The 13736-nt window shown below is 45.0% G+C and overlaps 1 protein-coding gene across 6 annotated transcripts in view; it reads right to left on the reverse strand.

Moving 5' to 3' along the window:
- TLK2 (tousled like kinase 2) overlaps nucleotides 1–13736 on the reverse strand; it is a 77554-nt gene that overhangs the window by 30850 nt on the left and 32968 nt on the right. For 4 of the 6 annotated variants that reach the window (XM_044297837.1, XM_044297835.1, XM_044297834.1 and 1 more), the window contains 4 exons: nucleotides 5185–5277; nucleotides 3284–3376; nucleotides 2761–2871; nucleotides 1788–1924 (listed from right to left, as the gene is read on the reverse strand). In XM_044297837.1, the coding sequence (XP_044153772.1) occupies nucleotides 1788–1924; nucleotides 2761–2871; nucleotides 3284–3376; nucleotides 5185–5253 (410 nt within the window). In that variant the 5' untranslated portion in view covers nucleotides 5254–5277. Of the gene's footprint in view, nucleotides 1–1787; nucleotides 1925–2760; nucleotides 2872–3283; nucleotides 3377–5184; nucleotides 5278–6749; nucleotides 6852–13736 lie in introns of all 6 variants that reach the window. The other 2 variants (XM_044297833.1, XM_044297832.1) reach the window with 1 other exon arrangement.

Raw genomic sequence — 13736 nt, forward strand, 5'->3', positions numbered from 1 at the left:
ATTCACTTCTTGTTTTCTGCTTCTAAAGCTGGGCGGGCTCACGCAGCTAGAGTGAAGGCTGGCCACGCCTCCTTATGACCTCACACAGAGCCGAGTCCTGCGTGCTTGTTCATGTGGATAGTATGAGTCATCAGGCTGACTGGCTCCCGGCAGTGTCTGTTAAGCTCATCTCTCCTGGTGTGGATTGCTATCACTCAGCAAGCATCAGCACAGGGGGAGTCGTGTAGGTACTCAGAATCGTCTGAGAGTTTATTAGTTAAAAGAATCGAATGAGTCAGAGACTCATTTGATTCTTTGAGTTAAAGAGGACCTTTCACTAGTGGGCAGAGCGGCGCCCAGGGGTCCCCCTGCACTTACTAGTATGTCTGGGCGCCGCGCTGCTCCGTTCGCCCGGTATAGGCTCCGGTGTCTGCAGCTCCCTCTGTTGTGCTGGGCAGAGTTTTTGTATTAGGGTTGTCCCTTGCTGCAGCGCTGGCCAATCGTAGCGCACAGCTCATAGCCTGGGGGGGGGGGGGGGGGGGGTAGTATAGCATGTAGCGGAGCTCTGTGTGTGTACAGGTCCAAACTTCCCATCTCTACTTCCGCCCGATACTGCTGAAGACATGCTCGTTCACGTTTTACAGCATAGGCCGGCCGCTGGATAGGTTAGGATGTGGTGCGCAGGCGTGGCCCATGGTTGCGGCCAGTGAGATGTGGCCGTATCCATGGGATACCAGCATAAACACAGGGGAGTGAAAGGAGCATTTTTATGCCGAATGGCATGTTTTTTTAAATTACATGTATAATAAGAAATGTTCAGTGGGGGGCAATGATTTAATGTAACCCTATTTAATGAAGTGGGAATACCCCTTTAACTCCTCTTAGGGTCACTGGCTGTTACTGACAGCTGGGAGCAACCTGCTAAGTTTCAGGATCTTGAATCCCGCACTGTACATGAATGGGTCCTGTATAGTCATTAAAATGATTTAACTTTTTTGATTTAATTATCTCAAAATGATAAACCACTAAGAAACATCATCAATTTCTGATTGGTGGGGTCTGACTGCCGGGCCACCTGCTAATTCAGATAATGGAGGGCCAGCAGTTTTAAGTCTTCAGTATGCAGACTCACTCCTGCTTATTTAAATAGAGATGTGCCAGGAGCGTACAGTGCATGCAAAGGCAGCGAAAGGTGCAAAATGTTATAGGGATTCTGTCACCTCTTTTTACCCTATAGAGATGATGACATGCACGGCTAGATCGCCGCTAGCAGCTACGCCCCCTTGTGAAGAAGCCCAGCACCGCCTGTATCTAGGAATCTCCTCCTTGCTCACAAAGTCAGATCCGGCATAGTGTTCCTTCGCTGTGCTGGCATCAGCCTCAGGGAAGGAACTGTGCATGAGCTAGCTCGCACACTGCAAGATTAGGGCGATCTGACTAAGTAAGGAGGAGATTCGTGGATACAGGCGGTGCTGGGCTCCTTCACAGGGGGTGTAGCTGGGCTCCAGAACGGTTAGTACAGCCCCTTTGGGCTCCTTACCAGGCTGATTTACACATTATATATATTTTACACAATAAAACTACGCAGAGATATGGGACAGGTATATTGCGGACATGCTAGCGGCGATCTAGCCGTGCATGTCCACAGCTCTATAGGGTAGAGTGGACCCCAGCAAACAAAAAGTGATGACATATCACAGCTCTAGTTTTTTATTTATTTAACATTTGAACAACACGTTTTAACTTGACAGATTATAAGTATAAAGAATACCAATGTCCAGATGAACAATCAAAATCCTTTAGCTTACTTGATGAGGTTCTGAAAGGCATATCCATCTGTCCACTGCTCGGTGAAAGAGGCGCCATGGCGGACTGTAGTGAAGTGTCCCAAGCGCAGTCGATCCTGCATACTTTTGTCTCTACATGCCATCTTTTCTTGTTTTGACTGCAACAATAGAGTTAAAAAAATATATAATGTAATCCAACACAAATACAGCACAGTAAAACATCAAACTAGCAAATCGAATTTCAAAATGTTTGTGGAACCATTCTTTTGCAAGGAACAATTAAAGTTGCTTTGTGAATAATGATTTGGATGCGATTTATTGGAAATTTTGTAATTTGGTGTTGGAGTCTTTAAATCTCAAACTGTTTATTTTTCAACAGACATCTACACTACAGACTACAGCTTTGTAACTGTTCCATATAAATATTAGAAGCATTTCACATATTTGTCATCTAAAAAAGGTGTCCTCCCAAGCCGAAGCCACTAGTATTCAAGAACTGATATTAGCGGTGGTGGATTTAATCTGCTTTGAAAGAATGTGAATTAGAAATGAGGGAAAAGATTTTACACAATCGATTTGTCCAATCAGCAGTACTCCTTCCTTTGCATAAGCACAGCCAAATGAACATGGTTGCTAGTAATGCAAGACTATGGGAGTATATGGGAGGAATAACTTGCATACAGCAACTGGGAATTACTTTAAACAGAAAAAAAAAAAAAAAAGATTTGGATTCGTCCACAGCAGGAAGAATGCGAATCCACCATTATAAGTTGGTATCACAGGGAAAACTTTACGAAACCACAGATCCATCTTCTGACACCATTTTGTTTACAATACTCCTGAATAGTGAATTTGTCACCAAGATTGTGTTTCGTATTCTTAGACAATGTAAAGTGTGACTATTCGTAAAGCTGCCCCAATCAGGTAAGATTTTACACCAATTTGCGATAACATTTTACCTGAACTGAAAAAGGCAACCAGGAGCAAAACTCACCTTCTCTATAAGTAGCTTTTTACTCATTGTAACACATCGGTTTAACCGTTCTTTGTATTTTTCCAGCATTTTCTTTTGCTCATCCATTTGCCGTCGGAGGTCACAATTTACCTAAAAGGGTAATGGTAAAAGAAATGAATGTGCTCTAAATCTAGGAGCAACTGACCACAGACCGATTTATCAATGCCAATCCAGCAATAAACAATGCATCCTGTCAAATTCATGATTCATCAGCTTATCTACACAACCTAATACACATACAGACATTACTAACAGATGTATTATGACTGCATGTGCAAGCTGCATGTTTGGTGCAAAAAATGAAAACCAGTTGCAGTCATAGCTGGAAAACATAAAACCACAAAAACTGCAGTGTAGTAACACACACATAAAATATGCAGTTCAATACAGCAGGACATGCACTTATTAGCATCCAACTGTGACCAAGATAACACCGGAAAATCTGATGCTAAGGAAACACATATGACAAATACGGAATAAAGGGGGGGGGAACAGCACATACCCTTAATAAATCGTCTATTCTCCCTTCCTTTTTTTCTAGATCAGAGTTTTTGCTGTTTTCAAGAGCGGATATTTTATCCATTGTGAGGTCAGACTAGAAAAATAAAAGAATTTTGTAAAATCATTAAAATATTAACATTTGGATGTAAACAATTTTCATTCACAGATTTACAATTGGGTATCTTCAGATATTACACATTTACTGTACTTTTCGGACTTTAAGATACACTTTTTTCACCCCCAAAAAAATGTGTGTGTGTAATGGGGGGGGGGGGGGGGGGGGGGAATGGCAGTGTGTCTCAGTCTGAATGCTAAGCTAATGACTGCTTCCGCTGAATGTACTACCCTCCCCTGGTCATCTTCCAGGGTCCTGCTGTGGTGTCCTGTCCATGCGCGGCGGCAGGACATAGTGCATGTAGGCGCACACTATGACTTGATGCTGTGCACATCAGGTCACAGTGGGACTCGGAAGAATCGATGGAGCGGCGAGTGCTGGATAAGTAACACCATCCGCAGCTTGCAAAGTAAGATTATTTATTTTAAAAGTCTAATCAGAGGTACTGGGGTGTGCAATCTGAGGCTGAGTGGAGACTGATCTAAGGGTCCATTCACACATCCGTTGTTTCCTTCCTGATCTGTTCAGTTTTTTGCGGAACAGATCTGGACCCATTCATTTTCAATGGGTCCTGAAAAAATAAAAATAAAAAAAATCAGACATTGTGCTTAGGGGTGCACCGAAATGAAAATTCTGGTCCGAAACCGAAAATTCAGAATACCCCTTGACCGAAACCGAAACTGCCTTTTTGCCCAAATACTTTTAAAAGACCCCCCACCCCATAACAGTGCCATCCACAGACCCCCCCACCTCATAACAGTGCCATCCACAGACCCCCACCCACCCCATAACAGTGCCATCCACAGACCCCCACCCACCCCATAACAGTGCCATCCACAGACCCCCACCCACCCCATAACAGTGCCATCCACAGACCCCCCCCCCCATTGTACAATTAATAGAAAATAGCAGGGAGGGACTGGGAGGAGGAGCTGGGGGCCGGTGCGTTCACTGTTCTCCGGCCCCCAGCTCCAGTAGTTATAAAATGTTGTACAATTAATAAGCATTCTATTCATGAGGCCCCCCTCTGCAGTATTACATTCAATACAGCCACATCATACTCACAGGGCTGTCATCTAAATGCTGGCCGGCCGGGCAGAGGAGCGGCAGAGTCACAACTGACGTCATGTGCCCGGCCTACTTTCTGAATGAAGGAGGCGGCGCAGGCATGTGACGTCAGTCGTGACGCTGCCGCTCGTCTGCCCGGCCGGCCAGCACAGCCCTGTGAGTAGGATGTGGCTGTATTGAATGTAATACTGCAGAGGGGGGCCTCATGAATAGAATCCGTATTAATTGCACACTTTTTATAACTACTGGAGCTGGGGGCCGGAGCACAGTGAACACAGTGAACGGCCCCCAGCTCCTCCTCCCAGTCCCTCCCCGCTATTTCCGGCCGATATGTAAAAATATCGGCAGAAACAGATTAGGTGCATTCTCGGCCAATATTTTCGGCTGCCGAAATTTCGGTGCACCCCTAATTGTGCTGTCCGTTTTTTTTTTTTCAGGACCCATTGAAAATGAATGGGTCCAGATCTGTTCCGCAAAAAACTGAACAGATCAGGAAAGAAACAACGGACGTGTAAATGGACCCTAAGACCGATATGATTTGATTGGGGGTCTGGTCTGAGGTTGAGGAGTCTGAGGCTCATGGAGTTTGCGGTCTGATGAGGGTTTGATCGGACGTCTGATGAAGAAAGGGGGTCTGCTCTGAAGAAAATATTTTCCCTCCAAATCCTGTGTCTTATATAGTCCAGTGCGTTTTATAGTCTGAAAAATATGGTACTCACCTGAGTTTGTCTGTGCTGGACGGAAATCTGTTTGATAGGGATACAGGAATGCTCTAGACTCACTAGCATGGAGGAAGGAGGGCTACTTTGACTCTGCAAAAGAAATATTTCATTAGAAATGCAGAAACAGCATAATCAAAAATGATGAGAATATAGCACCTTAAGGGTACCTACACATGAAAAACTGCAGCATAATACAGTAACAGCAACGTGTATGAGAATAGACAATGAAGCAAAACTGCATCGAGTAGACACCAAATAATTAGAAATTGCAGAAATACAGAAATTTGTGCAGCTCTTGTGCAGTTTCACCCGCAACAGTGTGCAGGTGCCCTAAAAGTTGGGAACAAATGAAATGTTCCTCGGGCACCGTTCGCGTGCATGCCGTTGTTTGATTCATTCACTTGAATGGGTCAGTAATCCACAAGAGATGGTCAACACATCAAAAAAAAAAAAAATAGGACATGTTCAATTCTTTTTGCGGTGTGGAGGCACGGACCGAAATCTTCACAGTGCTTCAGTGGGCATCCAATCTGCTGATCCCAATGGTATGTATGCGGCCCAAACGTTTGTGTGCATGAGTCCTTGGCCCTACTAATCATCTCATTTCCTAGAGGCAACCTTTAATCTTTCAAGCATCCTGTCTTCTGTAAAGTACCCATGGGCAACATATATATATTGACATCTCCAGCAAACTTTTGTGGAGTTTGTTGACAAGGTAAATGGGCCACAGAAATTTAATTGCCAAAGTTGACTGGATATGTAAGAAAATATCTAAATCATGTGGCTCCTGCAAAGAGTATATGGAGTTGTGTCTATACAAATAGCTATGCAAATTTGCAATATACTTTGTGCATCTGTCAGTGAATGGGGCATTCTTTATTACATTCGCAGGTTTTCAACTTTTTTTCTTCAAGATTCAACCTTATTCTCGGCACAAAAAATATACAGTTCTGTATAGAGCCATATTTAAGTGGGTGGCCAGGTTCCGATATTAATGACTTATTCTCAGGATAGGTCATCAATATCAGATCGGTGCAGGTGCCAGGAGTCGGACCGCAACTAATCGGTTGTCTGCAAAGAACACAGTGCCTTCTCTTTATCGTTTACCTTTCTGCCAGCAACATCGAAGCAGCGAGCAAGTGTTATTGCAGCTCCTCGTCTCCATGCACTTCAATGGATAAGATTGGACAGAGTGTAACAACTCCTTCCCTTTGAAGTGAATGGGATGAAGCAGTTGTAATTACACCTGCTCGCTGTTGAGAGTGAAGAGAAGGCATTGCTCATTTGAGTGAAGCGTTCTCCTCAAACAGCTGATAGACGAGGTGCCAGGAGTCACACCCCCCGGTGATTTGATACCGATTACCTATCCTGAGGGTAAGTCAGAACTATCCCTCTTAAACTCCATCCCATAGACATGAATACTGCAAGTTATGAATTGAGTGAAGGCTGGCTATATCCCAATATCTAAATTGCTGTGGGAATAGAAAATTCACCAAAATCTGCACTTGAGAACATGCCCAACACCTTTGGTTTGCCAAAAAGTATCATTAACAAAGATTTACCGGTAAGGGTAATGGATTTGATAAGGAATGTTGCGGCGAGGATCTGGCAACCGGTGGAACGCTTCTGCCTGGACTTGTCCCCGGGCCACTTCCCCCAGCAAACTGCATTAAGATAAACGTAGATGCTGTCAAAGATAAACTTTACAGATCCCTACTGTGTTGGTTCAGATCACCCACAAGGACCAATGTGTAAATAACGACATTTAAGGGGAGATTTATCAAAACAGGTGCAAAAACAGGCTTAGTTGCCCTACAACTCTCAGAATGCTCAATTCACTTCCATAAGAGTTAGGCTACTTTCACACTTGTGTTGTTTTCCAGGAATGAGCTCCGGCAGAGGAGATCAATACCGGAAAAAATAAAATAAAAATCAGTTTAGTCCTCAAGTATTCTGAATAGAAAAGAGATCCGTTCAGGAGGTCTTCCGTTCCGGCAGCATTCAGTTTAATGAACAGGGACAAAAAAAAAAAACGCTGGAAGCTGTGTTTTTTTTTTTTTTTAGGAGCTTAAAAAACTGGATCTGTCACCCATTAACTTTCAATGTATTTAGTTACGGATCTATTTTTTTCCGTTTTGATTTCATAATGGAACAGATGCATCCTGATGTGCAAAATCAAAACGGATCCATTTAATTCCGGTATTGAGATCCTCTGCCAGATCTCAATACCGGAATTAAAGCAAGTGTGAAAGTAGCCTTATAAGAACAGGCGAATGTGTTTGCATGCTGGGATTTGTAGCTTCCCAAAAGCTGGAGGGCTGAAGATTGCTGATCCCTGCCCTAGAGTATTTTAAAAAGGCACAGCCAGGATTTTAACTTTTGAAATGGTCCAAGGTTAAAGGTTGCCATAATCGAGGAGTAATCCCAACTTTGAAATGTATGCAAGCAGAAATATTCCCAAATGTATATTTGTAACTCTCCGGTTCAAGGTAAAAAAAGAAAAAAAGAAAACTTGGGAATAAACAGAACACCTACCTGGTGCCATCCTTTTCAGCAGCAGCAGCCACACCAATTCCTCGGCTCCTGTTCTGTCATCCAAGATGGCTGTACCACTTCTCAGACTGCCAGAAGCACACTGCACATTGGTTTGTCCAGGATACTTCCTGCTGCTCTCAGACTGGCCAGCAATGCTCAAACACATACTGCATTTAAAAAACGTTTTTCTGACATAACTTTAAAAGGGAACCTGTCACCTGGATTTGATGTATAGAGCTGAGGACATGGGCTGCTAGATTGCCACTAGCACATCCACAATACCCAGTCCCCATAGCTCTGTGTTGAAAAAGAAGGCAGCACAGCCTCCTGCTGGTGATGGGTGCACGGCCCGCTGGGAAAAGCCAATCCTACATTAAGTAGGAAAAAAGCAGCACTCCAAGGAAATAAAATTAAAAAAACTATTAACCTCAGTGGCAATGGCAACGTTTCGGCTCTATACCAGAGCCTTTCTCAAGCAACTTTTGCTTGAGAAAGGCTCTGGTATAGAGCCGAAACATCGCCATTGCACTGAGGTTAATAAACAGTTTTTTAAATTTTATTTCCTTGGAGTCCTCCTTTTTATATAGCTACTGTTTCTGGAGCCACTGTGAAGGAGCCCAGCACCGCCGCACATCCCACGAATCTCCTCCTTGCTCCCCGACGTCACAAAGCTAGAATGCTGTAATCTCCCGATGAGTGAGCTGCATAGTGTTCCTTCCCTGTGCTGGCATCAGCCTCAGGGAACAAACTACGCATGCGCGAGATTTTGGTGCTCTAGCTTTGTGACGTCAGGGAGCAAGGAGGAGATTCGGAGTATGCGGGGCAGTGCTGGGCTCCTTCACAGTGGGCGGTGCTGGGCTCAGAGTCAGAACGCTGGACTCCTCTCTCAAGCATGGAGGAGACATCTAAGGTTAATTTACATATCTATGAAATCGGTTTTTGACACAATAAAAGCACACAGAACTATTGCGAATGTGCTAGCGGCCATCAAGCCGCCCATGTCCTCAGCTCTATACACAAAATCCAGGTGACAAGTTCCCTTTAAAATCCATGAAAATATCTCCGTCTCCTCCTCTATTAGTCATATGGTTGATCACACCCATTCATCTTCTACTCCATTATTCTCTCCTACACCACAACGATTTTACCTACACTCACTCCCCCACCATCATCTCAGCAACACTTATTGTTCAACACACCAGCGTCAATATGGACTCTAGTTTTTACATTTTGCTACACTTGTCCCCTTTTAATTGATATCCAAATATACATAACCCCCACATAAAAAAAAAAATATATATATATATATATATATATATATATATATATATATATATATAACCCCATTTTTTTTTATTGCATAAAATGACCCACATTATGATATCCATCTTGCAAGCGAGAAAATTCCACAAAGGTTATTATATTGTTGACAAAGGTTTATATTTACAGTCACAGATTCCCAATTATTGAATGTGCTGCATATCAATAGCAAACCCATATTTTATTTATCTATTATACAGGCCTTTATATCAAATTCAACATTCAAACCATCAGGGTACAAAGACATCAATTTATAGATCTATTCTACTTCTTTTCTATTTATTCTATTCAATGGATCACCCCCTCTCCAGTTATTATGGACCTGTTCAAGTCTAATAAACCTCAAACCCTCTTGATTTTTATGTATTGTTTTTAAAATGTGTAGAGACACTGTATATAATCTTTTTTTTATATTTTAATATGTTCTTAAAAGTCAGAATTCAAGAACATATGAGATGACGGCGATGGAGTGTAGGTAAAATCGTTGTGGGTGTAGGAGAGCAGAAGATGAATGGGTGTAACCAACCATATGACTAAAAGAGGAGACTGAGGTATTTTCATGGATTTTAAAGTGATGTCTGAAAAACGTTTTTTTTTAAATGCAGTATGTGAATATGTTTGTATTGGAATTTTATAACGGATATGGGGAATTGTGCTATGTTATAATCATGTGAATCAAGGCTGTGGTAACACCTACATTAACTTAAAAAAGAAGCACAGGTGCCCCTGACGAAGCGGAGGCGAAACCCGGGTTGGGGGTTTGATCAGAGGACATGCACATTTTATATGATTGTTGTTTTATGGATCTTGTGATTAAAATAAATTCTTGTATTTAAACTCAGTTGGCAGTACTTCACTATGTGAAAGGGTAACTCATTTTTTATTTATTTGCTAGTTTATTAGAGCTAGGCATGTATACCTGCGTTTGTCAATGATCAAAAGATATGTAATTACCTTATAATAACAGCTTTCATTAATGTCCTATCTGATTGGCTGGCAGGAAGCAAGTGTGAATGGGAAGCGAGGGAAAGCAGTTTTGGCCTCAGAACTGGCAGAGGAGCCATCTTGAGAAAGTCCTCATATTGTAAATGTTTAAACAGCCGTAACTAAGGGGAAAAACTCAAGGAAAAAACAGTGGTATGTGAAGAAACTAAAATTGGATTTTTTGTACTCACCGTAAAATCCTTTTCTCGTAGTAGGCATTGGGGGACACAGCACCATGGGTATATGTCCAACTACCACTAGGAGGCACTAGACACAAAAAGTGTTGGCTCCTCCCAGGTGGGCTATACCCTCTCCACAGGCACGAGGCTATTCAGTTTGTACCAAAAGCAGTAGGAGAGAGAAGAAAAGCAAGGAACCAACAACTCCCGTACCGGGAAAGATCAAGAGACCAGCCCGGAGAAGCGGAAGTAAAAACATAGGGTGGGATCTGTGTCCCCCAATGCCTACTACGAGAAAAGGATTTTACGGTGAGTACAAAAAATCCAATTTTCTCGTGCATGGCATTGGGGGACACAGCACCATGGGACGTCCCAAAGCAGTCCCTGAGGGTGGGAAAAGAAGAGACGTGCCACCGGCTGGGCATACAGGTGCAGGAGAATGTGACCATGTGACCCAACAGGAAAAAACACGGAATGGGCAAGAGGTCTCATAACAAGGAAGAAACCTCAGAAGAAGCAGGGAAGACTGCCAGCACCCCAGGACAAATGTCTGGAAGAAAATCCCAAATGCAAGAAGGTGGCAAAAGGGAACACCAAGCGCAGCCAAGGGCTGGAGAAAAAAATTAGGACAGCACTGCGTGTTGGATCGACCCAACGCCCTACATTGTCTCAGACCCATAAACCTGTGGCCATCCCCTGAAAGGCCAGGGGAGAAAAGAAACAGGGAAGCACTGGAAACCAAACGAGTGAGGGAAGCCATAGCAAGGCTCACATGTGAAGGGAGAGGGACTCCCCTCACCGCAAGGCCAGGTGAAGAAGCCAAGCGCCCCATGTAAAGGCGAAAACCCAAGGCTGCTAGAGGAAACTGCCAACCCTTGGAGAAGGAGGGGGTTGTAGGTAAAAGCCAGGAACAAAGAACGATCGCTCCTGCGTCCCCAAAAACAGGAAACGAGGCACAAGCCTCCGAAAACAAGATAGCACTGTAAAGCGCAAGACCAGAGGAAACTCTGGGCATGTGAAGTATCATGGAAAAAAGGAACCAGAGACAGGCCCAGGCAACCTTGGCAGGAACACACTGGACTGACAGACATGGGAGTAGAAGAAGAGCACTCCAAACAGCCTAAGGAGGAAGGGGTCTACAACAGGAGGAGGTCCCTCCCGAAGGAGACCATACGGTGGAATTGCAAACCGTAGCACCAAACCACTCAATACCAGGTACTTTACGTGGGAGGATGGAAAAAAAAGACAAATCCCAAGAGGACCTCAAATGAACAGGGACAGGGACTCCAGAAAGGAGTACCCAGATGGGGTCACAAGGAACCAGGAGCTGAACCACCGGAAGACAACGCAAGCCAGCATATCCAGAAAAGGCGAAAAGAAACCGCCATAGGGGAAGGGACATTGGCCATGGACAACTAGCCGCACCAAAAACATTGACCAGCAAACCGTAAACATTGTCCCAGAGAGGGCAAGTACAGCAGCTCGGAGGTACCACAAAACGACAGACATCGATATGCATAAGGAATGCAGAAGTCGCCATGAAAAAAACCGGGGTAGCCTACATAGAAATGTAGAAACCAGCTGCGACCGGCATACAGAAAACTTCCAGGGGGGAGAAAGTACCAGACAGGTGCAGACGACAGCAAGGTCCAAGAGGACTGCCCCTTCGCCATGTAGCACAACTAAGCAGAAAATACAAGGGAATACCGAAAACACCTGGACCCAGAAGGAACTACGGGGCCCTGTCCGATACCAGAGCAATCAGCTGAAAATTCAGACAGGTGTGTGTGGCGCTCAGAGGTCCTGTCCTTGACCCGTCAGGGAGGACGTCCAGCAATGATAAAAGCCGTGGACCCAGAAGGATACCGTGAGGCGGACATCCAGCGATGACCGAAAACCACTGCCGCGGCCGATGCTCACCAGCTACATGTCCAAACAAGGTAGAAGATCCAGTGGAGATCCTTGTACTACACCAGGAAAGGCCCGCTCAGCAATAGGAAACAATGTGAGTACTCCCCTATAACATGGGGTAACGCGGAGCACAGCATACCGTAGGACCTTAAAGAGAAAGCAAGAGCAACTCTAGCACAAAGGCCAACAACCACCTGGCCATGGAGTAGGAGGTTGAATGAGGACCACCCGCCGGACCAGACAGATCAGTCATATACTGGAGCTACCAGAAGCAGCACTAGACCGATAAGGTGGGGGATGGGCTGACCCACCCCTGCCAGATATGGTAACCATGCACATGCTGAACAAGGGTGACCTGGTGCTGACAGTGCCTTGAGCGGCACAAGGAGACCAATGAGGACGACAGTAACGGAGTGGCAGACGTACGGAAGAACCAAACGGATGGAACCAACATCTGCAGCACAGATTAGAACCCGTGGGCAGAAAACACCTAGTAAGAAAGAAACTGTCTGGGCCACAGATCGCACCACAGGGCCCAGCACTTGGGGTACTACAAACACACGCCTAAAATAAAGGTAAAGTGGCTGCATGTTGCCGACCAAGGAGAGTGGAAACATAGCCACAGCATCTGGGGATGCGACAGCATTCGAAGGGTACAGGTACACAACCTGTAAAGTAGAAATATGGCTGTGAAGAGGAACTTCATTTAAGATCGAAGCAATGTGGCCGCATGGTGCACCCCAGACCCAGAGAGGTGCAACAGCAACTGCGTTAACAATGGAACCCATAGGGCCGCACGGTACCACAAAGAACAAGACAGGTGCACACTACAATCAGGTAGGTGCAATGGCAACAGAAACAGGGCCGCATAGTACACCATAGAAGCCAGACAGGTGTAACGGCTGCAGCATCAAAGACGGTTCAGGAACTCTACCTATGAAGGAAGTAAGATGGCTGTTTGGTGCACACTATGATGAGGTAGGTGCAATGGCCACGGCAACTGGAGGAGGCCTCAAAATCTCGTCCTGTAAGGGAGAGAAAATGCCACATGGTACACCATAAAGCCGGACAGGAGGAACGGCTACCACATCCGGAGATGGTGCAGGTACTCTACCTGTTAAGGGATCAAGGTGGCAGGGAACAGACAGGTGTAACTGAACCGGACAGGGGCAACTCTATGGCAATAGAAAGTGGCCTCTATATCTCGCCCGTAGGGAGAAATGTTGCCGCCTGGAAGACAATAGAGCCCGCCAGGGGTATCGACCACAGCACCGGAGATGGCGTAGGTACTCTACCTATGAAGGGAGCAAAATGGCTGGGAATAGACAGGTGCAATTTCAACGGCAATTAAAGGCGGCCTGTAAATCTCGCCAGAAAGGGAGAAATAGTGCCGCACGGAACACCATAGCGCCAGCCAGGGGAATTGGCTACAGCATCAGGAGATGGCGTAGATACTCTACCTATGACGGGAGCAAAGTGGCTGGGAACAGACAGGTGCAATTGCAACGGCAATCGAAGCGGCCTGTACATCTCGCCCGGAAGGGAGAAATAGTGCTGTATGGAACACCCCAGAGCCAGCCAGGAGTAATGGCTTCAGCATCTGGAGTAGGTGTAGGTACA

Source organism: Bufo gargarizans, chromosome 6 (genome assembly GCF_014858855.1).
Source record: "Bufo gargarizans isolate SCDJY-AF-19 chromosome 6, ASM1485885v1, whole genome shotgun sequence".
Lineage (NCBI taxonomy): Eukaryota > Metazoa > Chordata > Amphibia > Anura > Bufonidae > Bufo > Bufo gargarizans.